At 45.3% G+C, this 27012-nt stretch overlaps 1 protein-coding gene across 1 annotated transcript in view; it reads left to right on the plus strand.

Moving 5' to 3' along the window:
• Window positions 1-27012, plus strand: part of LOC306917324 (voltage-gated delayed rectifier potassium channel KCNH8-like) — a 92711-nt gene that overhangs the window by 49123 nt on the left and 16576 nt on the right. Inside the window, exons 10-11 of the mRNA XM_079495498.1 lie at window positions 9278-9477; window positions 16701-16950. Of these exons, the coding sequence (XP_079351624.1) occupies window positions 9278-9477; window positions 16701-16950 (450 nt within the window). The remainder of the gene's footprint in view (window positions 1-9277; window positions 9478-16700; window positions 16951-27012) is intronic.

Consider the following 27012-nt stretch of genomic DNA (forward strand, 5'->3'; position numbering starts at 1 on the left):
GCTGATTTGCTTTGCAATTAACCCATTTTGGGCGGGAACCCCTTATGGTGTTATGCTTTGGCTATTGAAAAATAGCAGATCTACAAGCTCATAGCGCGCCACCGAGTGGCGCGCTACGAGCTTGTAGGTCTGCTATTTTTGAAAAATCGTGAAAACATTTATTTCAGTAAACTGGAGGATTTAGAAGATTTTTTTTTAAATTTTGAGGTCAGGCCTAAATGGGTTAACCGCAGACAGCAGCGGGTCGCTCCGCTGCACTCTCCAGTCTAAATTGTTGTTACGGGGCTGTCCAGATCACGCACGCTTGTACACACTGCGGTCGTGTTCTAGCCATGTCCAATCAATCAACAAAATAAAAAAGATTTGTTTTGGGTATTTTATGCTTTATTTCAGATAGAGGAGTATAGAGAGGCAGGAAACCAAGCAAAGAGAGAGAGAGAAAACAGGAGTCAAATTATCACAGTCACTCAAATGGAACATGTATTGTAAAATGAAATGAAATTGCCTGTAAATGATTCTATAATGGCAATAAACAAGTTAAAATAAAATGTTTTATCACTCAGTCCTCCATGCATAATGTTGAGGTTATGATATGGTCTGTGTACTAACTGGCAGAGACACCAGGCAACGCAGCATTTAAAACTACTAGAGTGGTGCCCGTTGGGGCACTGGCCTAATTGGAACGATGCAAGTTGGAAATGCATGCCCCACCCAGATATTATGTCCCTTTTATGCCCATATATGGAGTTCATTGTCAGGCATGGAGTCAGAACAGGCCAGCTCCATATATGGGCCCTGTCCAGAGCCTGGGTAGAGGCCTTTTGGGGGTGTGGGTGAGACTGACTCGACACCAGGCACTGCACTCCCTGTGTGGAACGCGTGTGTCGGATACAAGGGGGCAGGCAGGCTTTCCAACGTTGAAGCTCTGGGTCCTAGTGGTAGGAGGAGGGACTACAGGCGGACCCGTGGATTCATGACCGGGAAACCCCGTGCAGCTGGGCTTTAACGCTGAGCGCTCGGTTGCCCTACGTCACTCAGGACCTCAAAGTTGAGGTCCTGGGAGGGACTTCCGGCAGTCTTCCGGGTGCTTCAAAACGCCACTGAGCAACTTCCACTGACATGAATAGCTGGGGGGGCGGAGCTTCGCGCCAGTTCAGTCTCTATTATATATATACTCTATGGTCGGATATGAAGTCGGTGGGGCGAGCGGTTCTCGAATTACATTGGATTACGACACGTACACACACACACACACACTGTGTGCATTTATAGTTAGATTAGTGGTTGGTACAGTACATAGAGATCCTTTTTGGTTGATAACCTTTAAAAAAAGAAAGGGGGAGATAATGATGAGAACATTATGTTAATAATTAATATTAAACTTGGGGGGAGGGGGACCACAAAGTTTGAAATGGCAGCGCTCCAAAGAAAAAGGGCCGATTCATACTCCTATTTTACCGATGTTTCGGCGCTGTACTTCCGAAATGATTTCGGCTCGTCAGAAATTTTCAGTAGCACCGAAGAGCCGACTTTAGGACGGTATCCGTCCCCCCGAACCTCAAATGATGTCACATTGTAGGCTCTACAGAGCCGAACCGACTTTTATTCGGCTCTAAAATAGTATGAATCGGCCCTTAGATGTGCTTGCACGACTGTCTTTATCACGGCAGTACCTCAGGGCTCAGGCTAGCACATTTCGGCGAGAGAGCTTTCATCAGAGCATAGTAAAAAGTAAGAAATTGCCTCTTTGATATTGCAGACAATCATCCCCCCCTGTGTAGAGGGCGGCTATGTATTCACCAAAAGAATGATGTCAGCCCACTTAAACACACTTTCAAAACGTCAATGCAGTATCCTTCAAATATACATCATACTCGCATAAAAGTAACCCCATTAAAAACTCCAAAATTTTAACTATATTGCACCTATTCAATTGACAATCATCTTATTTATATTTCAGTGCCAATATAAAAAAATAAAATGTAACAAGACATAAAATGATGTGTACCGAAGTAGGTATAAGCAAATGCCTTCCATTTATAGGAACGGCCAGTAAGACAATTAATTGTTTAGTCCACATACTTGCATGGTATTGAGTTGCTCTATTCAAAACATTTCCCTTTTGGGATAGTAACTTGGGGAGATTACACCCTCTCTAGGGCAATGAAGTGTTGATGGAGAACCATGATTTGCTTCAAATACCGTAGTGTTTTGCCATAGCATGTTTTCTCATTTCCTGTGCATATGGTAGTTTAGTAATATTATGGTAATATTCCTTTTTACCAGTTGAAAATAGCGTTATTTTGGCACAGATTTAGTGCAGAAGGGGCATGGGGGGGGGGGGGGGGGGCAACCAAAAACAGAGCCGACCCCGGTCAAGTTGGGTCAACTAAAGAGCGTATAAATTGTTATGGGAGATTATTTTTCTCTCTTTTGGAAAACGGTTTCTAGACTCCATCAGCAAAGAAACAAATCCTACCTCAAATACTCTCATGTAAATTGCTTTTCCGGTTCTTGATGAATTACTCCACGGTTCGTGATGTGCCACAGTCCATTTGAGAAACGTTGCGCTTTTTAACTCGATCTCCCGCTCAATTTTACATCACAACCCAGACTTGTAGTCGCCCACCCATGCGCCCACTCGCCGTGTCATTAGCATGCGGTTCAAGAGTCCAGGAGTGTAACTAAGCTGGTCAGTTGAGGACATTCTAGTGGGCTACGTCTCCTCTCCTGTCCTGCACTAATACAGGAGATGCGACCACTAAGCCCCGCAAGGGTCACACAGGTCTAATCTCTCAAGACGGATCTTCAATTTGCAACGAAAATCTGTCAGCGTGATGGTTGTTTATTTGAGCAGGAGCTCTCCTATAGGGGGCAGGTCCTTGAGCACTTTGCTATAGCACGCAAGAAATTACCATGAAGCGATGTGTCCCATGCCTAACTTCATTAGTTCTGGCAGTGATACATAAGCATGCCTACAAGCTATAAGGTTCAAAATGTATGTATGTATATAAATGAAGCAGCGGCCCATGCATGTTAACACAATCCGGACGCGTTTGCCTGGTCGGTGCACTAGCGAAACTTGAGACGGTATAGTCTCTCTGGTCGGGGGACACGTTTACAGGGAGCGGATAGCGGGGAGGCATGTGTGTGTTCCTCTGCACGCATTTTACCCTCCCAGTAAAAAACACATTAGGGGTTGGCAGACAGACACAGGGACTATTACACACACGGGAGGAATTTGCATAACGACTAAATTGGGGAGAAAAAAAAATTTAGAAAGATAAAAAATGTATAAAAGGAAAAAGCACGTCTCCATGGCAACAGGACAGCAGCTCAGGCTGTGGGGAACGTGTTGTGGTAGCGATGGTGGGGAGTGGGTGAGGTGGATGCTATAGCGATGGGTTGGGAGCAGTTCCCATGTTAAGCCCCCTGTCTGTCAAGACTCGCAAATGAAGCCCCCCACCATCAGCCAGCTTAGAGGTTGGCTGGCTACACACCACTGTTTCTCAACGTTGGCTCTGGGTCCTTGCTGGAGTACGACGCGTACGGGTCTGTAACCAAATGAGTGTACAAATGGAACGAGAAGGTGAGGGGGGGGGGGTAATTTCCTGGTAGGCAAATCTGTTATGCAGAGTAAGGTCCCCCTCCTTTAAGTTCTGTTTTCGCATTCAGTGGTGTTAAAGATGGAATGCCGTGATTTTTGTACTTTTTCTCTTTTGTATGCGTCTATGGAGTTAACATGCTGGAGTTAACACACCAGCTCAGTGGCCTTGTGGTTAGAGTGTCCGCCCTGAGACTGGGAGGTCGGGGTTCGATCCCCGGCAGAGTCATACCAAAGACTCTGAAAAATTGGGACCCAGTGCCTCCCTGCTTAATTGGTACTCCCGATGTGCTGGTTGGTACCTTGCATGGCTTCCGCCGCAATCGGTGTATGAATGTGTGTGTGAATGGGTGAATGTAATGCACAATCTATGTAAAGCGCCTTGGATAAAGGCGCTATATAAATGCACCATTTCATTTACCATTTACCAGCATCAAGGGTTGGATTGGGGGTAAGTCCCTGCGACATACTAGCGTCATGTCCAGGGGGTGTACTTGTGCATCAAGCTGCCTCACGCTGAAACAGGAGAGGCTCCTGTGGAGTTAATATTACTTTAATAGATCCCCAGGTGTGATTATAATATTCAAATATGTCTTCCCTGTGTATTTTTGGTTTCTTCTTGACAGCGTTTTAGTCAAAAGGCCCAATAAAGATACATCACTTTAGTGACATCATAACCCTAACCCCTCCCCCATTATCAACAGGTGGGTGGTGATAAGGTGGAAAAAAGCATCCTAGTATAATCATAGCACCCGGTCGTAATTACAGGGGGAATCAAAGCACTCCATCTTTAAATAGTGCTGGCATCGTTGAAGCTGTTTGGAGTTGGCATAGCCATTTTTCATTTAACCCATTTAGGACTGAGACCACATTCTACAAATGTCTAATTATATGTAATTGGCCGTCGACCCATCTGAAAATATGTTGTTCCAGGGACGGGACGCCCCCCCCCCCCCACCAGAAGCAAAGATTTGAGTTAAAAACGTTCGTTAAAAAGAAAATATATTTTTCAAAAGATAAAGCATAGAGCGTCGCAGTCCCGCCCCCGACGAGGGCCCTGGAAATAATTCCCCTGTTCAAGACGTTTACTCTTGTGACAAATCATGACAATGAACACAATGTTTTGGGCGGATCAAATAATTAGTAAGAAGAAAAAAAGGGCAGGGTACAACACTTTTTGTTTTGTTTTTCTTCTTCTACTAATTATTTGATCAGCCCAAAACATTGTGTTTATTGTCATGTTTTGGCTTTGTCCGCGACGTAAACGTCTTTAAATAAATACTTTGAAACGTAAGGAAAATGTATGGGGAATTATTTCCTGGGCCACTCGTCGTTTTGAAAGGGGGCGGGACTGCGACGCTCTCTACAACATATACAAATGCTTAAAACACCAAAAGGGGTTCCCGTCCTGAATGGGTTAAGACCGCAGCTTGCACACACACAAGATCATTTGGCATCTAGAAGACAACACAGAAGTCTAAAAATGAGAAGTGCGTTAAAATAGTAATGAGCATTGCGCCTCGGTGCGGAGAGGCTTCGAAGCCTCTTAGCTCTGTGCAGAAGATAAGGCCACACTGAGGACTTCTCAGTGTGGATTGGGGTTGCAGAAATGAAAATGAAATGGGGTTCCGTGGCCTGAATGCATATCAAACTGGGGGTCAGTTTGGCAGTTGAGAATCACTGCTGTTTACGCACGCACGCACGCACGCACGCACGCACGCACGCACGCACGCACGCACGCACGCACGCACGCACGCACGCACGCACGCACACACACTGGTTGCCTCTTCCTTGTGTTCCAACTGGGATTTATGGTGCCATAGCAATTAAGGATGAGCAATGGTTCAAAAATAGTAAGGAGGTTAAGCAACAGTAAATAACGTAACACACAGCTCTGCATGACGTGACATGACATGACATGACATATCATGCATAAACCTCATCAAAACCGGCCTTCCAGCACTGGGAGACATGCTGAGCTCGATTCTTGGAGACATGCTGAGCTCGATTCTTGGAGACATGCTGAGCTCGATTCTTGACACAGATCGCATCGGGAAGTGTCCGATTTCCACACTTCAGTTCTGCCTCACAATAGCACCATAGGATTCGTGTTAATTAACTTATATTAAGTTTATCTTTAATCAAACTTCCAGCTCAATAGGGCAAGGCACTAATTGAGTTCCATTCCCCACGTATAACGATCCCAACGTGTCGCAATGCGACATGTTATCTGCTATTTCTATTCTGCTATTTGTGTTTTCTGTGCCGGACACGGTTGCACGGTGGTGTAAATCAGGCAGAACTCTGCCAGGGTGAACGCCAAACGGTGTTGCCCATAAATGATGATCATATCAGGATAATTGGTTTGATCACATCAGGAATTAAATTGAGGATTTGTTCAGCTTTTGCTTAAACCATCTTTATCGATGTATTCTTCAGATGAATGGTTTGATAGCTTACAGGTAAATTGCCATAGAGGTGATGAAAATCATTATTTTCATCACATTTTCATTCCTCTCTCTTTTCCACACTCTCTCTCTCCTCATTGACTTACCAAAGCTCTCCCCCCCCCCCCCCTAATTCTCTCTCTCTCTCTCTCTCTCTCTCTCTCTCTGTTCAATTTTAATTTCAAATAAGCTCTATTGATGAGATTAAAGAGATTTTGAGAGAACAAATTCGGTCAAAGTGATCCACACTGCACATCCCATCCCAACCACGAAAGACTGAATAATTAAAGAAAATATGATAACACACATGCACGCGCACACTCACACACATAAGCAGTCACACACGTACGTGTGCGTACGCGCACACACACACACACACACACACGCACACGCACACGCACACACACACACTTCAAGATCTTCCTTTTCCCTGCCCACTGAGCCCTGCCAAGACAGTCATTCATTCACAGCGCAGGAGAAGGAATTAAAAATGGAATGCATTATTCATGACGTTCAAGAGAGAGTATATTGTTGTTTGTCTGTCTGGAAGGCTCTCCTCTGTGTGGGGCATCTGTCTGTCCATCTGTCCCTCTCTCTTCTTCCCCGCTCCGTCATTCATTCTCTCTCACTATACTATCTCTCTGTTCCGTAAATCCACCCCTCTCTCTGTGTCTACATATTCCTCCGTCTCTCTTTCCCTCTCTTCATCCTTTTATCCCTCACTGCTGATCCCCTGCCGTGTTATCCCACAAACTGTTTTCCTCTTTTTATCTCTCTCTCTCTCTCTCTCTCTCTCTCTCTCTCTCTCTCTCTCTCTCTCTCTCTCTCTCTCTCTCTCTCTCTCTCCCTCTCTGAGTCTCCATTACGCGGTCTCTCCTCCTCCCGCGCTCCAGCGGGTAGAGTCTACCCCAGAGCTCTTCAAAGGGGGGGGCCGTTGATGAGCCCCCGCTGGTACAGCTAGGGGGCGCCAGGGGGGGCAATTATAAAAGAGAGGAACATGGAAATGCAAAAAACAAATAACTAGAAAGGCAATTCTGGGGAAATTGCATGTGTGGCTGCACCACTGCACTGACAATTTCAAGCTTTGAGTCTTGCATAAGTACGTGATGATGGTGGTGTTTTGACCCACATGACCTAAAAGATTTATGTGGAATCAATAGTTAAAATGTTTATACGGAATAATAAAGCTGGGCAAGTACTATAGTCTATAGAGCGTCGCAGTCCCGCCCCCCTCGAGAGACCCGGAAAAGAAATCCCCGTTCATTTTCCTCATAGACTTTTCAGAAAGTATTTATTTAAAGACGTTTACGCCGCGGACAAAGCCAACTCTTGTCGTGACAAATCATGACAACAAACACAATTTTTCGGGCCAAACAAAGAATTAGAAAGTAGAAAAAAACGGCAGGTTACAACACTTTTTTTGTTTTTCTTCTTTGTAATTATTTGTTTGGTCCAAAATATTGTGTGTGTCGTCATGATTTGTCACGACATGAGTTGGCTTCGTACGACGCTTATAAGGTCTTTAAATAAATACGTTTTGAAATGTCTATGGGAAAAATGCATTGGGATTCATTTCCTGGGCCTGGCGTCGTCATGAAAGGGGGCGGGACTGCGACGCTCTATAGCAGTGGTTCCCAGACTTTTTCACGTCAAGGACCCCCAAATTGACACTAATTAGCCCGCTGGACCCCCATTTGAGAGATATGCCATGAAGGGACCCCCATAAGAGAAGATTTTTTACGGCTCTAGCAGTGATTTTCAACCCGTTTAATTTATAGGACCCCCAGTCTACGGACCGTCATTTAATGGCATTTCTATCTCTGAGACCCCAATTTGTATTGTAAAATGAATGTTAATTTAACTCAGTGTACAAATGGAACCAAATGGACCCGTTACAGACCCATAAGGGCCCATTTGGTTTGGCTGGGGACCCACTAGAACTCCCCCAAGGACCCCTGGGACCACACTTAGTAAGAGGGGTCCTTGGCATGGAGAAGTTTGGGCACCCCGGCCGGCACCACCCCATCTCCCCTTTAGGCCAGTCAATCTAAGCTAAAAAGGGGCGTGACCCAAAATAAATTGCAATAGTAATCGTTCAAGGTTTTTAATGATCCTTAGGGTCATCCAAATAACATATTAAAAATGGATTCTTATATAAATGTTGGATCATGGTCAATTCAGGGGTTGAACGTTGGGGTACCATTGAAAACCTATATATGGCAAAGATTTCACATTTGAATTATGCTTTAAGTAGCATGTGACATGTCAAACTAGGGGTTATTCATGATTCTGATGCTTGATTCCAAGTATTTATTAACAGTTTGCAGACTGGGTACATTTCACATGAAAGCACAACTCAATACAACGACACACTGATAAAGCATTAGACTTGTTTACAACAGGGCTCTTTCAATTCATCGGACCGTGAATGCAGCATTTACTATGGTGAACGAAATGCATAGCAGCATTCAGGAGAATTGCCTCTTTCCGAAGTCTCCTGAACTTGAACGCAACATTTTGCGTGAAAAGAGTTTGAGTGCAGTCGCCTCACAGCTAGAAGGCTCCTCCTCCGCGTCATCAGTGCCCATACCCGAGGCAGGGTTGGCGAAAGGGCCTTTCTGTGTGGAGTTTGCATTTTCTCCCTGTGTCCCCTAGGCTAGGTACCCTCACAAAACATGCAGTAATCCTGGTCTCTAAACTGCCTCCCCCTGGCCAGCCGGGGCGCCTGATGGAGGGGAAAGGAACTGGTTGGAATAACGTGTTCCTTCCACGCACTACGTCCAACCAGGGAAACTCCCCACTGTCAGGTGTAAAGGAGCAATTTGGACACTCAGGCATGAAAGTTCAAGTCCGTTGCTCTCCCCATGTCCTCCATATATGGGGACTATGTTGGCGGAGGGTGTGTAGAGCCCAGGATCAAATTAGATAATTGACACAGGGGTGAAAAATGGGTTACAAAATCGTGGGATAAAAACTATTTAAAAAAAAAGAGTTTGTCTGACGTGTATAAATCCATGTCATAACGCAGCATCTTCAGTCGCTAAAGAGTGTGGGGGTGGCGGATCACTCCCCGAAAACAGCCGATCTACAAGCTCCCAACTGCGATGCGTTGGGAGCTTGTAGATCCGCTGTTTTCGATATGTTTGGCCAAAAGTGACCCCTTTTTCAGCCCCTGCCTCGCTAACCCTCTCTGCACGTCCCTGCTGTCCTTCATGCTCCTCCGCAGCGCTGATGCACGCCGTGGTGTTTGGCAACGTGACGGCCATCATCCAGAGGATGTACTCCCGTCGCTCTCTGTACCACACCCGTACCAAGGACCTGAAGGACTTCATCCGCGTCCACAGGCTGCCCAAGGCCCTGGAGCAGCGCATGATGGAGTGCTTCCAGACCACCTGGTCCGTCAACAACGGCATCGACGTCAGCGAGGTGAGAACGGCGGGAGGAGGGATGGACGGAGGTTGTGCAGGAGTTGGTCGCGCGTACATTTTTAGTTTTCAACCTGCCACGGGTTAGTTGTAGTAACGTGCCGCGCATGTCCGGAGTCGGGGGGTAGTTTTAACCTGCCACGGGTTAGTTTTAACCTGCCAAGGGTTAGTTTGAACCTGCTGCTCATGTCCGGAGCCACGGGTTAGTTTTAACCTACCATGGGTTAGTTGTAGTAACGTGCCGCGCATGTCCGGAGTCGGGGGGTAGTTTTAACCTGCCACGGGTTAGTTTTAACCTGCCACGGGTTCGTTTTAACCTGCCGCTCATGTCCGGAGCCACGGGTGAGTTTTAACCTGGTAACGGGTTAGTTGTAACCGGCAGCACGTGTGTGTGTGTGTGTGTGTGTGTGTGTGTGTGTGTGTGTGTGTGTGTGTGTGTGTGTGTGTGTGTGTGTGTGTGTGTGTGTGTGTGTGTGTGTGTGTGTGTGTGTGTGTGTGTGTGTGTGTGTGTGTGTGTGTGTGTGTGTGTGTGTGTGTGTGTGTGTGTGTGTGTGTGTGTGTGTGTGTGTGTGTGTGTGTGTGTGTGTGTGTGTGTGTGTGTGTGTGTGTGTGTGTGTGTGTGTGTGTGTGTGTGTGTGGCTATTCGTGCAACCAGTGGGCCAAAGTACCTTCCCAAATTTTTCCATCTGTTTTATTCTATCTATTAACAGGACATGTACAGCATGTTCCCTTGCAAGTCAAACTTAATTAACTATTGTGGCTTGGATTGACCCTGGCTATTACAATCCGGATCAACCGGATTGGCTCCGCCGCTCCGGCAATGATTATGCAAATATGGATGTCTTGCCGTCTGGGTAGAATATAGGCCAGGACTCAAAGTAACTACTAGAGGATTGATGCCCTACTCACGCGACACACATGTGTGGCACGCACGTACACACACACACACACACACACACACACACACACACACACACACACACACACACACACACACACACACACACACACACACACACACACACACACACAAGTCTTAATTTCATGGCTATCCGGCTCATGCATTGGCCATGCAATCACTCATTCTGTCCGAGTACCTCGTTGGTCGAGGGGAAACAATAGTTCAGTGTTCCAGTGTTGAGCGATTTAAACCAAGTTTAAACAAAGCCGGGCCTCACCCACATCTTGATGATCATGTTAAAAGCTGTTGGTCTTCTTCAGTCTTCCTTTCCATTGCCATGTCCAAAATGTAACTTTAACTACTCCGAAAAGAACAAACATCCCACAGCAGCTGGCCACGTGTGCTTAGATGTGTCTGCGAATGCTATCGAAGTGCTTCTCCAAATGGGGTCTGGGGTCCTTGAGGGGGTTCCAAGGGTTTCTCAGCTAAATGATTGATAGTTAGGAAGCAGAGGGACATACTTGCTTGGCAGTGCATTAGAGTTATGCATGTTAGACTTATCTCTGATGTCCGGAAGACACCACCTAACTCTAAAATATTCATTTTTCAGAAAATGAAAAAAATATTTTTTTCAGGAAACGAAGAAAACCTTATATTTTGAAACCAACGCAATATTGCCTTGTCAAAGAAGTTGGTGTTGTGACTTTATATATTGTCAATTACTTGCATGAGAGGGGGAGAGGTGGTGGAGTTAGTTGCTTTTGCAAACAGTTTGGAGTTAATATACAGGTAGCTCAGTCAGTAGAGCTTAAACCAGTGCTTCCCAAAGTGGGGTCCGGGGACCCCCAGGGGTACTTGAGGGAGTTCCAGGGGGGACCCAGCTAAATGATAATTTGGAACCAAATGGACCCTTATGGGTCTGTAACTCAGAGAGTGTACAAATTGAACCAAATGGACCCGTTCGGTTCCATTTGTACACTCTCGGAGTTAAATTAACATTGATTTTACAATGTAAATTGGGGTCTCAGAGATAGAAATCCCATTAAATGGGGGTCCGTAGCCTAATGCATATAAACTAGGGGTGAAAATGGTTGAAAATCACTGCACAAGTTAATGGGTTCAATCCCGGTCCCAACTCAGTGTATGAGTGGCACGGCTTGGGTGCAGCAATGCGGGAAGTACTGGGAGCTGATGGTATGTGTGGCGCTCCACCTCAGCATTCCACCTCCCAGGGGTCTAGGCTGGGCGTTGTAACGGGGACAGACACCCGTGTGTTACCGACTAATACCGGCAATCCGCCACTCCCGACCTACTTACTTCCGAAGTGCTTTTTACTACTTTCCATTGGTTCAATATTTTTTAACCAACACACAGACGTGAAGGGTGTTCAACAGCACTGATTTATGGGAAGAAAAATAAAAGTAGTTAGGTGGTTTGCTCCCGACAGCAACGTTATTAAAAAGCAACACCATTTAATTGCACTGGGTCTTTCACCAGTCCAATCAGTGAGATCAGTCACTTTGACTGGCAGTTGTGCCTTGTGAGACTTCTGCCATGTGTGCAACTAAAGTTTTCAAATAAGTGCAGTGGAGTAAAAGTACAATATTTGCCTCCGGGATGTAGTGGAGTAGAAGTAAAGGTTTTGGAAATTGGAAATACTCAAAATTGTACTTAGATGTACTTAGTTACTTTCCACCACTGGAAATTATATTCTTTAATGTTCTGGACTCCATCCTGCAGTTTTGCAGAAGATGCAGTACTAGAAGATACAGTTTGTGCGCACACACACACGCACGCACGCACGCACGCATGCACGCACGCACGCACGCACGCGCACACACACACACACACACACACGACATCTGTGCCAAATCTGATGAATGAAAGCCATCTGTGTTTATGTAGTCGAACTCATGACTCATGGATTGAACTGAACATTAATCTTTAATTTGCCTAAGCAGTGACATGGCCTCTCCAGATGTATATGTAACCCAGGTTTATATTTGTCTGTATTTGCATCCCTGTTTTGTATGGTCACGGTGCCATCTGCATCAGGTCACAGCTCATCACACCGATCACCACCCTGGCCAAGACCTACGCTGAAAAGACTATCAGCGGAAGTGGCGGAAGTGTTGCGTGTAAGATAACTACGTCACGCGGTGCGGCTGTGTTTACTAGTCCCCACCCAATGATCATTTCAGCGGGAATACATTTTCGGGAACACAACGCTGCGATTGGTCAAAAAACGTTAACTTCCGGGGGGGGGTTACACGGCGGAAGTCCTGCCTTAGATAGCTTATTTGTCCTAGGTTGTGACCAGGCTCTTCTTTTTCGCAGTTAAGTGAGCCTGGGACCGAGGCTAACCGATCACTCACTCACTCACTCACTCACACCAGTTATGAATCAGCAATCAGCAATCACCACCACTTGCATACAGTCTCTCCAATCACATCAATGGGAGCGCTGCCATGTTGGGCAAGCGCTTGTATTCGCAACCTTAGGGCCGATTCATACTCCTATTTTAGAGCTGAATAAAAGTCGGTTCGGCTCTGTAGAGCCTACAATGTGACGTCATTTGAGGTTCGGTGGGGGGCGGGGACCGTCCTAAAGTCGGCTCTTCGGTGCTACTGAAAATTTCCCCCGAGCCGAAATCATTTCGGCACTACAGCGCCGAAACAGCGGTAAAATAGGAGTATGAATCGGCCCTTATTCTTTCGGTCATGACCCACACTTCATGACCATAGGTAGGAACGAAGATCGCTCGGTAGACAGAAAGCTTTGCCTTCTGGCTCAGCTCTCTTTTTGTCACAACAGTGCGGAGCAGCGACTGCAATACCGCCCCTGCCACTCCGATTATCCGGCTGATCTCCTTCTCCGTCCTCCCCTCACTTGTGAACTTGTGACCCTGAGATACTTGAACTCCTTCACCTGGGGTAATGTCTCATTCCCTATTTCGACTGCACGATCCATCGGTTTCCTGCTGGGAACCATGGCCTCAGATTTGGGGAGGCTGATCTTCATCCCAGCCGCCGTACACTCGACTGCGAACCGGTCCAGTGAGAGCTGAAGGTCTTGGACCAATGGTGCCATCATGACCACATCGTCTGCAAAAAGCAGTGAAGCAACCCTTAGCTCACCGAGCCGTATACCCTCTCCGCCACGACTTCTCCTCGACATCCTGTCCATGAAAATCAGGATAGGTGACAATGTAAACGGCCAACCCCCACCTGAAACGAATCCGACTTACTCCCGAGCACACGAACACAGCTCTCGCTTTGGGTGTACAGAGATTGGATGGCCCTCAACAAGGTCCCCCTCACCCCATACTCCCGCAGCACCTCCCACGAGACCTCCCGGGGGACCCGGTCATATGCCTTCTCCAAATCCACAAAACACATGTAGACCTGATATGCATACTCCCAGGCCTTCTCCAGGATCCCTGCAAGAGTATAGATCTGGTCAGTTGTTCCACGGCTTACTGTGTATACTACTAGCAATAACGTCTTCCAGGTTATAATCCCACACCTCTTGTGCAGAGGACATTTCAAGTACCCCAGACAGTCACTCACTTGCCAAATACTCACAGTGTCATGGAAGTGGATTGAACAGCAGATGTGGTCCTTGACATATAGCCACATCATGTGTGCATGCAGAGATAAGGATTGGAATATTTTTTTTAAACATCAAGCATGTGAATATTTAAATCATCTAGCAACTTGCCCAACAATCATCCAAATATTCGGATATATATGGGGGCAGTTGCCAGTTGTAGAATAGCGCCTAATTTACTGTCCAGTGACCAAAGTGTCTAGCCGGCATGTTTTCCTGTATAAATTGGCCATAGAGAGTGCAGGTTTCAAGCAGTTCACTTCAGACTCAACCCTACCACCTCTGTTAGTGGTAGAGAGAAACGTTTATTTAACAAGGGAGCTTTTCTCTAGCACGATGCTGCTTATCATTCACTATACCACACATACAAAGCCACACCTGGGGTCTGCCACGCCAACTACAACTACAGTCTGCTAGTGTTGGCTAATGAGCCCCTTAAGGGGCATAGGAAATGTACAGATTTCACAGCGCAGTAGTGCAATAGTCATTCATTTTCCCCATTTTACCCATTCCCTAAAGGTTTAAAAGCTAGATTCAAGGCCAAGTCTAAGGCTATACTGCTTAATTCAAATCCAGATGTAAAGAGAAGTAGCCCAGTTTCATATTGGTGAGGTGCATGAGGTCAACCTACATTTTATTTGCATGGATGTTTGCACATGCAACCAAATGATGCATAGCTTGCAAAGTTAGTTCAGGCAGCATATACTCGAGTGCTTAATACGCTGCATTAATATGTGGGTCTATACAGTGTTATGCAAGACCCATACGTCATACGCTGACGTGGCAATCAGCTGACCAATTGGGCGAGGTATTTAAGCTCGCCTAAAGGTCCTTTCAGACGGGCATCGATTAACGCAGACGCTGTCGCCTGGATCAACGACATACGAGCATATAAAAAAAAACCTAAACAGAATCCAGGTCTGGTCAGTCGATATGGCTGCGTTGTCGCACCTCAACTTCTCCGCACGTTTACAGATAAAAAAACCGCAGGTCTCATTGAAAATTAATTACTAGGCTGCCCGTTTGAAAGGACCTTAAGTTTGCGCTGTTTCTGCGTTCTTTCTGCATAATGCGTTCCTGGTTGTCATGTGCTGTTTGCTCCCACCGCCACCCCAGCACCACCGGGTGGGCTCTGCGATCAGTTCTGTTCCCCATGGGCGGTTGCTTTTTTTTGTTATCAAATGTTTTTTATTTAAGACAAAAAAGCACAATAAACCATGTTAACAGCATGAATGAATAAAGAAAACAAAACAAGTAACACGTACAACAGCAAAAGAAAAGAACACAAAAACAAACAACAAACTCCCATGGGCGGTTGTTATCGTACTGTATATCCATCTCCCTGCTCTTAATGTTTAATGATGGCTTTATGATTGTGCTGAGCAGGGAGAAAAATGTACTGTAGCAGCTCGGAACGCCAAGATGAAATATTATATCCACACTTGTATTCTCATTCTATAATAAAATATTGGTTGAGTTATCTGACTGAACTATAATAGTGACAAGAAGAGAATCAACCTGCTCGATGGAGGTGCAATAAAAGTTTAAAAGTAGTGTAGAGTACTGTAGACTGGTGCTTCAAAGATCTGTGGGACTGGAATACTAGAGAAAAGGCGGCGATCCGAGCACTTGAGGATGAGGAGAGGGTGGATAAAAATCAAGGTACTTTATTTAGAAAAAAAACAACATGTTTCGACTACAAAATATAAATATCGGATTAGGAAAAATCGGTATCGGCAGATACTCAAAATCGATCGATCGGGAGTAAAAAATGTTTTATCGGGACATCCTTAGTCGTCGGTGCCTTGCATGATTTCCTCCACCATCGGTGTGTGTGAATGTGTGCATGAATGGGTGACTGTAATGCACACTGTAACACGTTTGGATAAAGGTGCTACACCGACATTTACCATTTATGATTTGCAGCTTACTTCCTGAGCTACTGCCAGGAGCTCTGGTGCTCATGTGCTTTATGTTCATTGTACATTGCCTCCTCTTGTGATGATCTGTCTAATGGGCTCTATGCACACAGAATAACTCTTCCTACTGCCGGGCCACTTCCCTACTTCCTTCACAGGTGTTACCGATGACACTAATTAAGGCTCTGTTCCATTTAGTGTGCAGTGGTTCTCAAACTTTTTAATTTCAAGGAATCCCATAACTCTGGGAGTGTACAAATGGAATGTGGTTCCATTTGTTACACACTCGTACGGGGGCCATTTAGAACCCACTCAAGCACACTTTGAGACCCACTGGTGTAGCAGAGTGTTTCCAGTGAGCCAACACGCGCAATAGAGGGTATGCGCATGCTTAAAGTGAATGGCACATCGAGTGGCAAAGCGAGTGGCAAAGCAACATGCAAAGTGAGTTTAACATTGTTTAACGTTGTTTAATGCAATCAGATAGGACTTTTCTGTTTGGATATATGGGCTATCAAGGCCAGAAAGTAGTTTTTTGCCACTAGGTAGGCATTCCTGCATTACTTCCGGGTTTGATGATGATGTCACGCGCATACTCTCTATAGCAGCAACCCTGACTCTTCTGTTTGACCAGAATGGAACAGAGCCTTCATTAACATCATCGGTAAACACCTGTGAAGGAAGTAAGGAAGGGGCCCCAAGTTCTATTCCAAAATGGGCCCCAAGTTCTATTCCAAAATGTGTTGTGCATATATAGTCCATTGAGCGTTTCCCTCCGTGTGTTCCCACACACAGCTGCTGAAGGACTTCCCCGACGAGCTGAGGGCCGACATCGCCATGCACCTCAACAGCGAGCTCCTCCAGCTGTCCCTGTTCGAGTCGGCCAGCCGGGGCTGCCTGCGCTCCCTGTCCCTCATCATCAAGACGTCCTTCTGTGCCCCGGGGGAGTTCCTCATCCGCCAGGGCGACGCGCTCCAAGCCATCTACTTCGTCTGCTCGGGGTCCATGGAGGTGTTGAAGGACAACACCGTGCTGGCTATACTGGGTAAGTGCAGGGGTCGTCATCATCGCCATGCGGCCTTGTGGGGGACATTTTTGTTTGTCAAAATTCAATTTTTGCCACGGACATACTTAATCCATTTAGGCCTGACCTCGAAATAAAAAAAATAATCTTCTAAATCCTCCTATTTTCACGATTTTTCAAAAATAGCAGACCTGCAAGCTCGCTATGAGCTTGTAGATCTGCTATTTTTCAATAGCTAAATTATAACATAATGTTTAAAACACCAAAAGGGGTTCCTGTCCAAAATGGGTTAAAATGAGTTGACAATAATATTACCAGAAACACATAAAGAGCATGCCCTGAAGGGCTAACTCTGAGAATGTACAAATGGAACCAAATGGACCCGTAAGTTAAGGGGGTTAAGGGGGTCCTTGCGAATAAAACTTTTGGGAACCACTAGTAGTTGTCATAGTAAATCAGTGTCACACACATACTGAAGAAAACCTTGGAGACCTGGCTTTCGGTAATTGGGTCTTGTGATCAAAATAAGAACATTATAATGGTGTTTAAAAAAGAAAATCTAAAATGTTGCCACGGACATAATAATAATAATAATAAAGCTTTATTTATATAGCACATTTCAAGAACAAGGTCACAAAGTGCTGAACAACAAGAACATATACATCTAAAGGCAACAGTAAAAACACAGAATAATGGCATACCGAAAAACATAAAAACATAAAAAGGTGAAAAAAAAATACATCAGAAAGTACAAAGAAATCACAACGATAAAGGATTAAAAGCAGCTTTGTAGAAATGGGTCTTCAGGAGCATCAAAACAAGGAACCGAGTCAGCAAGCCTAATCTCCAGTTGCAGGGCGTTCCATAATGAGGGTGCGCGGATTGCAAAGGTCGCCAATAGTCTTTTTGTGGCCTGTTTTTATGGTGAGAAGGGCTTTTCCCGAGGATCTCAACTTGCGGGCTGGCTCATAGGGGTCAAGTAGGTCTGAAAGGTAGGACGGAGCAAGGCCGGACCTAGCCTTGAAAGTAAAAAGTAGAATTTTTAAATTAATTCTAAAAGAGATAGGCAACCAGTGGAGGGTGGCGAGGATGGGAGTAATATGGTCAAACTTTCTTGCACCTGTTAGGAGGCGGGCTGCTGCATTTTGGACCAATTGTAGTCTGTGAAACATAGCCTCGGAAACGTTTTTATTTCCAGGGAGAAAAAAAATGTCTGGGTCCGAGTCCACTTCAATTCGGCATAGAGTAGCGCAAACATCACTCACTCTCTGCTGATTTCTGATCGTCTGCACCTTTGTTAAATTGACGCACACACGCACACATGTACACACACACACTCCTCTCTCTCTCTGTCGCTCTAAGTAATTAGTCTCATGTCGCGCAGCTGCGCATAGTTTCTCCCGGCGGATCCTGCCGGGAGCTGCCTATGCCATAAAAAGCATAGGTGAGTTCCAGGCTAGTGAAACATGACCAAGACTTTACCAAGACTTTGCCACGGACACATTTTGTCCGGGTACAGACATGTTGGTGACCCCTGGGTAAGTGGCCCAGTGCCGAATCAACCCCTTCCGAGGGCCCTGGCTCTACACCAAATCAAAAGGCCCCATGTGATTTGCGTGCGCGTAACAGAATCGAGAACGACGAGAGCGCACCACCAGCACTATCGCCGCTGCTCCCCATAGAGTCAGAAGGCTGTTCCCCATAGAGTCAGAAGGCTGTTCCCCATAGAGTCAGAAGGCTGCTCCCCATAGAGTCAGAAGGCTGCTCCCCATAGAGTCAGAAGGCTGTTCCCCATAGAGTCAGAAGGCTGCTCCCCATAGAGTCAGAAGGCTGCTCCCCATAGAGTCAGAAGGCTGCTCCCCATAGAGTCAGAAGGCTGCTCCCCATAGAGCCAGAAGGCTGCTCCCCATAGAGTCAGAAGGCTGTTCCCCATAGAGTTAGAAGGCTGCTCCCCATAGAGTCAGAAGGCTGCTCCCCATAGAGTCAGAAGGCTGCTCCCCATAGAGTCAGAAGGCTGCTCCCCATAGAGTCAGAAGGCTGCTCCCCATAGACTTAGAAGGCTGCTCCCCATAGACTTAGAAGGCTGCTCCCCATAGACTTAGAAGGCTGCTCCCCGTCCCTGGATCTGCTATTTTTCCTCCCACCGAGTGGTTACGAAACTGTTGGATAACCAAAAACACTAGCGGGGGTTCCTGTGTTGCGTTACAAATCTGTGACCTATGAATACTTTGAAATAGTCTCGCAGAGGGCCCTTGCAAGCTGCGGGGCCCCCCTGGCGCTTAAGCTCCAGTAAGTTCCAGGGGTTGACACTAAGGTCTCAGAGGCACTTGCCCGTCGGGCAAGTAAAGGTCATGTTCTACTTGCCCTCAGCTCACGGCCACTTGCCCCCCAAATTATATTGTACATTTTGCATTACTGTTTATTTTAACGTATTTTTTACTTTCTACTTGCATGCTTGAAACGTTTCCTTTCCCAGTTGAAAACTTTGAAAATTATGTTTTTGCTTAAGTCACAGGAATAGGCTACAGTAAACAACAAAGTTATGTAAATAGTAAATACTATATTTTATTTTAACAATAAGATGTTTATTTTAACATTAGAGGTAGCTCTCTTCGTAGTTCTTCCATTCGGAGGACACCTCATTGCTGGAGGCTCCACTTTCACATGGGCATACTATCAGCGTGAGATGATTGATGAATGACTGATGATTGATTAAACAACGACGTTCTGAAAACACAATAAACCAACCAGTGATGGTATTGTTGACAATAATTGGCAGGCAATGTATATTGTGCACGTTCTGCGAGATTTACTTTGTGGTAGAACGGTGTTGTGTGCCGAAAACAGATGATCCACAAGCTCACGGCGCATTGCATCCCAAGCGTTGTGAAGCCACTTCGGTGGCGCAACACCGCTGTACGACGGAGCATCGCCGTATTATAGTGTTGCTCGGGCAGAGCCGAGTCAAGACATCTTAACTTTATTGGCGACTCGCGAGTCGGGTTGGGGCGGGTTATATGTCGTCATGAGGCCATGTTTAGATTGTTTACCGATAGACTGAACATACCGGTCAGCAAGAAGTCACGGCAAACTTTGCAGAGAAGGACGCGGGCGAATGTAGGCCGTACATGTAGGCCTATATATCGTGAATCAATATCTAACAATCATACCGACATTGGAATCAGATGTTATAGAGTGCAATGCCATGTTCTGACGGCTGCACCCTACGACTGACACGGCCCTGGGATAACAACCTGGCCTAGCGGAGATCTGCGTTCGAGGGGCACACTTTTCTAGTTAAACCACATTATCTCTGGCATCCCTTATTTCCTTACATCCCCTTATTTATCGTATGCCAAACTACATACAGTAGGCATGTCTATTTGCATCTCCTTCTGTTAATTCTGTATTCAAGTTGTGATAAGCGTGCAAGAATGTTTGTTAAGCGCTTCCACAACTCAGAACCTGTGTGCTTCAGAATCTTGCATTGAAAGCAGTTTCGAAAACATCTTTGACCAAGTAGAATGTTACGTGTGGTACTGAACATCAACCAGGACGAGCACATCACCAACAAGCGTCTGTACCAAGGCATTACCAAGTAGGGGTGTGCTGAAATATCGATATGGCGATATATATCGATACGTCCTCCCACGATAAATAATCTATTGATTATTAAAATATCGATATTAAACCCCCCCCCCCTTTTTTTTTTTCTTTTTACTTTTTTTTTTTTTTTTTTTAATGTTGTTCATAATGAAGTGATGAACAACATGTTTAGAAAACGAGGAAATTATAGCTAAAATAAAGCAAATCCCACTCTCAGATTCCACAGCAACCAGAAGTACTGAATTACTGGATGGTGATTTGTCCAAACAGCTTTGTGGGAATACAAATTGCAGAATGCATTTCCCCAGCAGTGGACAAGTCCACTGACACCAGTGATAATGGTCAGTTGGTGGTGTTTGTGAGATATTATGATGAGGGTATGAGGCAAAGGTGGAGTTTATTGAGTATTAATTTAGTTTTTGAGTGGTGCAACCACTATAGACAGCTATGTGTGTGTCCCTCCCTGTGTCCGAGCACGTAAATAGCGTTTTTTCAGTTCCACGTATTTTGTAGCTGCAGATATCGTGATATATCGTTGATGAAATTGCATACAATATATCGATATATCGGAAATATCGCAATATATCGAATATCGTGATATTATCGTTATCGAGGGCCTAATATTGCGATATATATCGTATCGTGAGGTACCCATATCGTCCCACCCCTATTACCAAGTGTATCAGAGAAGATAGCAGTAAGGAGGATGAAACTAGCTGGCCACTGTCACCGACACCAAGAACTCCCGGCCAAAAAGCTTGTACTGTGGGAACCAACACACGGGCGTCAGGCATCGATCGAGAGGACGTCCTACGTGGACGTACTAAAGAAAGATACTGGTGCAGAAAGAAAGCACAAATGAGCTGGCCAGATGTATGGAGAACCGAGATGACTGGATGACTCCGATGGAGGCCTCGTCTGAGGACGACGTAGAGAGAGATAATTGACAGCGTGTCGCAGATTTAATGCGTTGTGAGCTACATTCTATATTGACGTGAGCTTGCAGATTGGCTATTTATTCCCGGTGCGTGACATAATAGTGTGCAACTAAAATATGAATCGGGCGTAAAGCAATGGATCACCAAGACAAGTCTTTGCACACCGAGCTGCAGACATGGATTGGGGCTAATAAACCATCAGACATTGTACAGAGATCGAGCATCTAAGCAATGGACCCAAGCGATCTAAAGCAATGCATCATCGAGACTGTACTTTACAACAGAGAGGCTGACAGAGATTAGACAGTAAACCCCCAGACAGTGCAGATCATCAGACAGTGATGTAGACAGATGGGCTGAGGTACTGGCAGAGCTATTATACCGTGTTGTAAAATAGAGTGGCTGTCACGGCTGCAGTCAATACATCATCCAGCACAGTATCAAAGACGGAGCAGCTAATAAGAGTGTGGGACGGCCACGGAGAGAGCTCGTCTCACTGGGCTGTATAGATAGACGGCTGTGGTGGATAAAGTGCTCACATTTTTGAGGGTCTGTTTAAACACAAACATTGAACACAATAGTGAGGATGGAAATGGTGACGGCGTGGCCGGCGTGACTGGGTGGGAGATGTGCCCTTGGTTGAGAATGAGATGATGTATGGTGACGTATGATGATAAGAGCGCCCCTCACTTCACACAGGTGTGATTTTTTTTTACTTAAGTAAAAGTACCAATACTGCACTATAGAAGTACTAGTAAAAGTCCGGAATTCAAAATGCACTTTTTTTTTATCATTGTTTTTTTTTGCGTCTTTCGCCTTTTTTATTTTATATTTTGTATAGAGGGACAGACGACAGTAGGCTGGGGAGAGAGATGGGGGAGTGACATGCAGTAAAGGCCGTCGGGATCGGGAGTCGAACCGGCGGCACACTGCCAGACCCTGGACCGCTGAGCCACGGCCCAGGCCCAAAATGCACTTTTGATGCCAATACAATACGTCCCTGGGCCCATCATGGCATGGTGTGTAGTCGGTTGATTATGAGACAGCGTTGTAGGCAAACTAGAAGATCTGTTGTAAAAGGAGTGGATCATAGCAGCTTGATATCATCGCTGCCAGGCAGAAACAATGTATTTTTTAATATTTCATAACTTTTCTTTTTTTTTTCCGTAAGAGAATGCCCTATTTTATATTCCATCCGACTTCACGCAAAATTGGCGAAAAGAGGGCTTTCGATAATGGCTTCATGTGAAATTGTGTTTGGGGAGGGCTTTGTTCTGGGTGGGGTGTTCGTCATTAGGCTGGGACGGCAGGGCATTCTGCTGGAACATCGGGAAATTGAATTCGGGGATAAGAGCTGTGCCCGTACAGCGAACATAATGTTCTGCAAAATAACCGCCATCGGAGTGAAAATTGCCATCATATTTGAAAACAAAGTTAACTAGGTAAGGAAGGACTGTGTACATGCATCTATGATGCTCGTTGTGAGCTTGTAGAGCTGCTATTTTTGCTATTTTTGTAACATTTCGAAAATGTTCGTTGAAAAAGTATAGTTAATTCTGCCTTGGGTGAATATTTGTAGTATTTTTTTGTGTTTTATTGATCATACTCACCCTCAAAAAGTACAATGTACTTACTGTCCACCACTGATGTTAGAGACAGCGTGGTACAGTAGCCGCAGCAACATATATACTGTATGTTGATTCTCTCTCTGCAGCTCCCTTCTCTCCATCTGCCTCATCACTGTCTCCCCAAAGTAGCCTCAAATCCAATATGGCAACTCCAAAGCGCTGTGTGTGTGTTGCGTGTGTGCGTGCGTGCGCGTATTACTACAGGTCCCTATATGCCTGTCAGCATGTACTGTATCTTGTATTGTATATAACATGACAGACTACCTACTGTAGTACCTACTGTAAATGCAGTGCAGTGTGAGAAACAAAGCAACGAAAGATGAGAAGAGAAACCCCAGAAGAGAAACCACTCAGAAATTTTCGCAGTGGAAATAATAAGTCGAAAGACTTTCTTGTGTTCGTATCCTTGACGCTTCTTCGATGAACATAACTGTTTTTTCCTGTGTGACGTCCATTCAAATATACCCAAACTAAATAAATAAAATAAAAAGACTAAATATACAGACAATTTCATCAACAGATAAAAACTAGACTGAACTGTTAGGGAGGAAGAGATCCAGTAGAACCAAAAGATTTTTGTTCTCTGCGCTCTGAAAATGGCAGAGCTACAACCTCGTAGAAATCGTCTGTTTGGCCTGGGCGTTGTGGTTGACAATGTAAAGTATGCCATGATGGGTACCAGTGGTATAAGCCTTTAAAATACTTAAACGTGCCTGGGCCATGGCTCAGTGGTCCAGGCACCTTGGCTGGTAATCCAGTCTGGCAGTGTGCCGCGGGTTCGACTCCCGATCCCGACGGCCTTTACTGCATGTCTTCCCCCCCCCATCTCTCTCCCCATTTCCTGTCAGCCTACTGTCTGTCCCTCCATGAAAAAAATAAAAAAATAAAGGCGAAAGCCACACAAAAAAAACCTTAAAGGTGATATAGACAAGTTTCCAGTGTTTGTACACAGAAGTGAGTGCGTGTTTCCAAACAAATGCAAATCTAGCTCCACCCCCCTCCCCCCCTCATTCTATTGGCTGAGCCAGGTCACTTCAGGCTATGGGATTGTTGTTGCTGCTGGGAGGGACGCTATGGATATTGCGCTCGTATGGCTAAATATGACATTAAAAAATTATGTCTTATGTCTATATCACCTTTAAAGCGTTTTCAGCATGCAACCAAATGTAAGATCAGCCCTTACGACGCCATCAAGGCCTGCCAAAATATTTTTTTGTCGACAATCAACTGTACATTAGACTCAAACGGAAACTTTTCAGATGACTACAATAGGATTAAACTAAATGAAACTATGACTGAACTAAATCACAATTTGCTGTCAAAATTAACACTGGCATGCACAAACAGTACATGCATGCATGTTTGCATGTTTAGAGTCCCATATGTACACACTACACATTAATCGTTGCTGTCCGGAGGAAACCTCATAACTCCATTTTAGATTTGTTTCCATAAATCAGTGCTGTTGAACACCCTTTACGCCTGTGTGTTGTTTCCAAAATTTTGAACCAATGGAAAGTAGTAAAAAACGCATTGCTAAAACAGCTAATTCCACCACCTCTCATGCAAGTAATTGACAATATCTAATGTCACAACACCAACTTTGATGAGGCAGTATTGCATCGTTTAAAAAATATAAGGTTTTATTAATTTCCTTTAAAAATGTATATTTTTCATTTTTGAACATTTTGGAGTTATGAGGTTCCCTCCAGACAGCAGAGATATGTTCCTGCACACATTGTTGCAAACGGAGGCCAGGCCAGTCCAATTACACATTTATCCTCGGGAAATATAGACTCAATTATACAGCAGGCCCTGCATTATTTACACTGTGTTGATTATTAATACACTCTCAATTAAATACAAAAAAAGAAACCCAGGGAAAAGCATTTGCTTATTGCCAACACTGCTCTGGGCGTCATGCAGACAACTGACTAATTATAAGTTATCCTAGTAGTATTGTGCGTATTCATCCAATGTTTTTATTTATTTTCCAATTATTTATTTGTTTATGTAACCACGTTACGTTAAATCAAACAACCGTGTGTGTGTGTGTGTGTGTGTGTGTGTGTGTGTGTGTGTGTGCGTGTGCGTGTGCGTGCATATTGGCTTTTGACAAATGGTCTCTCCCGAGTCCCCACACATGCACTCGGTAACCATTCCATTTAGCACACCGCCCTGCTTACAGAAATAGATTGTCTCAGTGAGTGTGTGTCTCGCTGTGCTATTCAAGCAGGTAGACTGGTGTTGATGGATTGCTGGACGGCTCACTCAAATGTAAAAATGAAAATAAGGCAATCAAAGTGATACAAACAACATTGTGTGCCTTTTATCATTGGTGCCAGCCAGGCACACAGGCACACCGCACCCAGTACAAAGTACCAGCCAGGCACACTGCACCCAGTACAAAGTACTTTCTACAGGACAACCGCACCCAGTACAAAGTACTTTCTACAGGCACACCGCACCCAGTACAAAGTACTTTCTACAGGCACACTGCACCCAGTACAAAGTACTTTCTACAGGCACACCACATGCACCCAGTACAAAGTACTTTCTACAGGCACACCGCACCCAGTACAAAGTACTTTCTACAGGCACACTGCACCCAGTACAAAGTACTTTCTACAGGCACACTGCACCCAGTACAAAGTACTTTCTACAGGCACACTGCACCCAGTACAAAGTACTTTCTACAGGCACACTGCACCCAGTACAAAGTACTTTCTACAGGCACACTGCACCCACTACAAAGTACTTTCTACAGGCACACCGCACAAAGTACTTTGCACACAAAGTACTTTGTACTTTCTGTGTAGAAAGTACAAAGTACTTTCTACACGGGCACACTGCACCCAGTACAAAGTACTTTCTACAGGCACACTGCACCCACTACAAAGTACTTTCTACAGGCACACTGCACCCAGTACAAAGTACTTTCTACAGGCACACCGCACCCAGTACAAAGTACTTTCTACAGGCACACCGCATCCAGTACAAAGTACTTTCTACAGGCACACTGCAGCCAGCACAAAGTACTTTCTTGTACTTTGTGTGCCAGCCTAAAAGCAGCAGCGTTGTCAGTAATTGGCCAGTAATGGGCTTAGCAGAGAGAGAACAAAAACCCTGCAGTCTTTCACCCCTTTAGACAGAAGAACTCGCCCACAGACAGAAGAACTCGCCCACAGACAGAAGAACTCGCCCACAGACAGAAGAATTCACTCACAGACAGAAGAATTCACCAAATTTACCGTGATATCTCGATGTTCTCGACAGTGCGATTTGAGAAAGCCAATTCTGTCTTATTGCGGCGTATTATGTGACACTATTGTTATTTTGTTACACGAGAAATCCCAGTAACCTAAATATGTCCCATTTTAAAGTTGTTGTCCATGAGCCGTCGAGCACGTCTTGCACCCGGCGGGAACGTGCACACGGGTTTACTCTGTGTTTGAGTACATGGCCACGCCCCCCCTCCTACTATTAGTACAGTTTTAGGCCGCGACGGAGGGGCGCCGTCTCAAGCGAACTTGAGCCACGAGAGACGCCACCGAGCGCGCGAGCTGCCGCGTCGAACGTTGCGAAGTTCGCTTAGCCGACTTCAGCCCTGTTCGGGTTGCAACGCGATATGGACAGAACACTAAATCCTCCCCCCCCCGGGGGGGGTTTAGTGGGCATATGGGCACTTTGGGCACGTGCCCAGGGGCCCTTGGGCACCAGGGGCCCCTAAAAATAAATAATAATAATATATATATATTTTTTTTTAAATTAGCTCCACAGAAAATGTCCCTGCTAATCCGAATTAAATAAATGGTTTCTAAAAAGATTAGTGTTTTATTGTTGGTGAGAAGGGCAGCTGAAAAGTGCAATTGTGTGTAAAGCAGCAACAATGCGCTAGATTGGCTGTCACT

This window comes from Electrona antarctica (assembly GCF_951216825.1).
Source record: "Electrona antarctica genome assembly, chromosome: 24".
NCBI classification, from domain to species: Eukaryota; Metazoa; Chordata; class Actinopteri; order Myctophiformes; family Myctophidae; genus Electrona; species Electrona antarctica.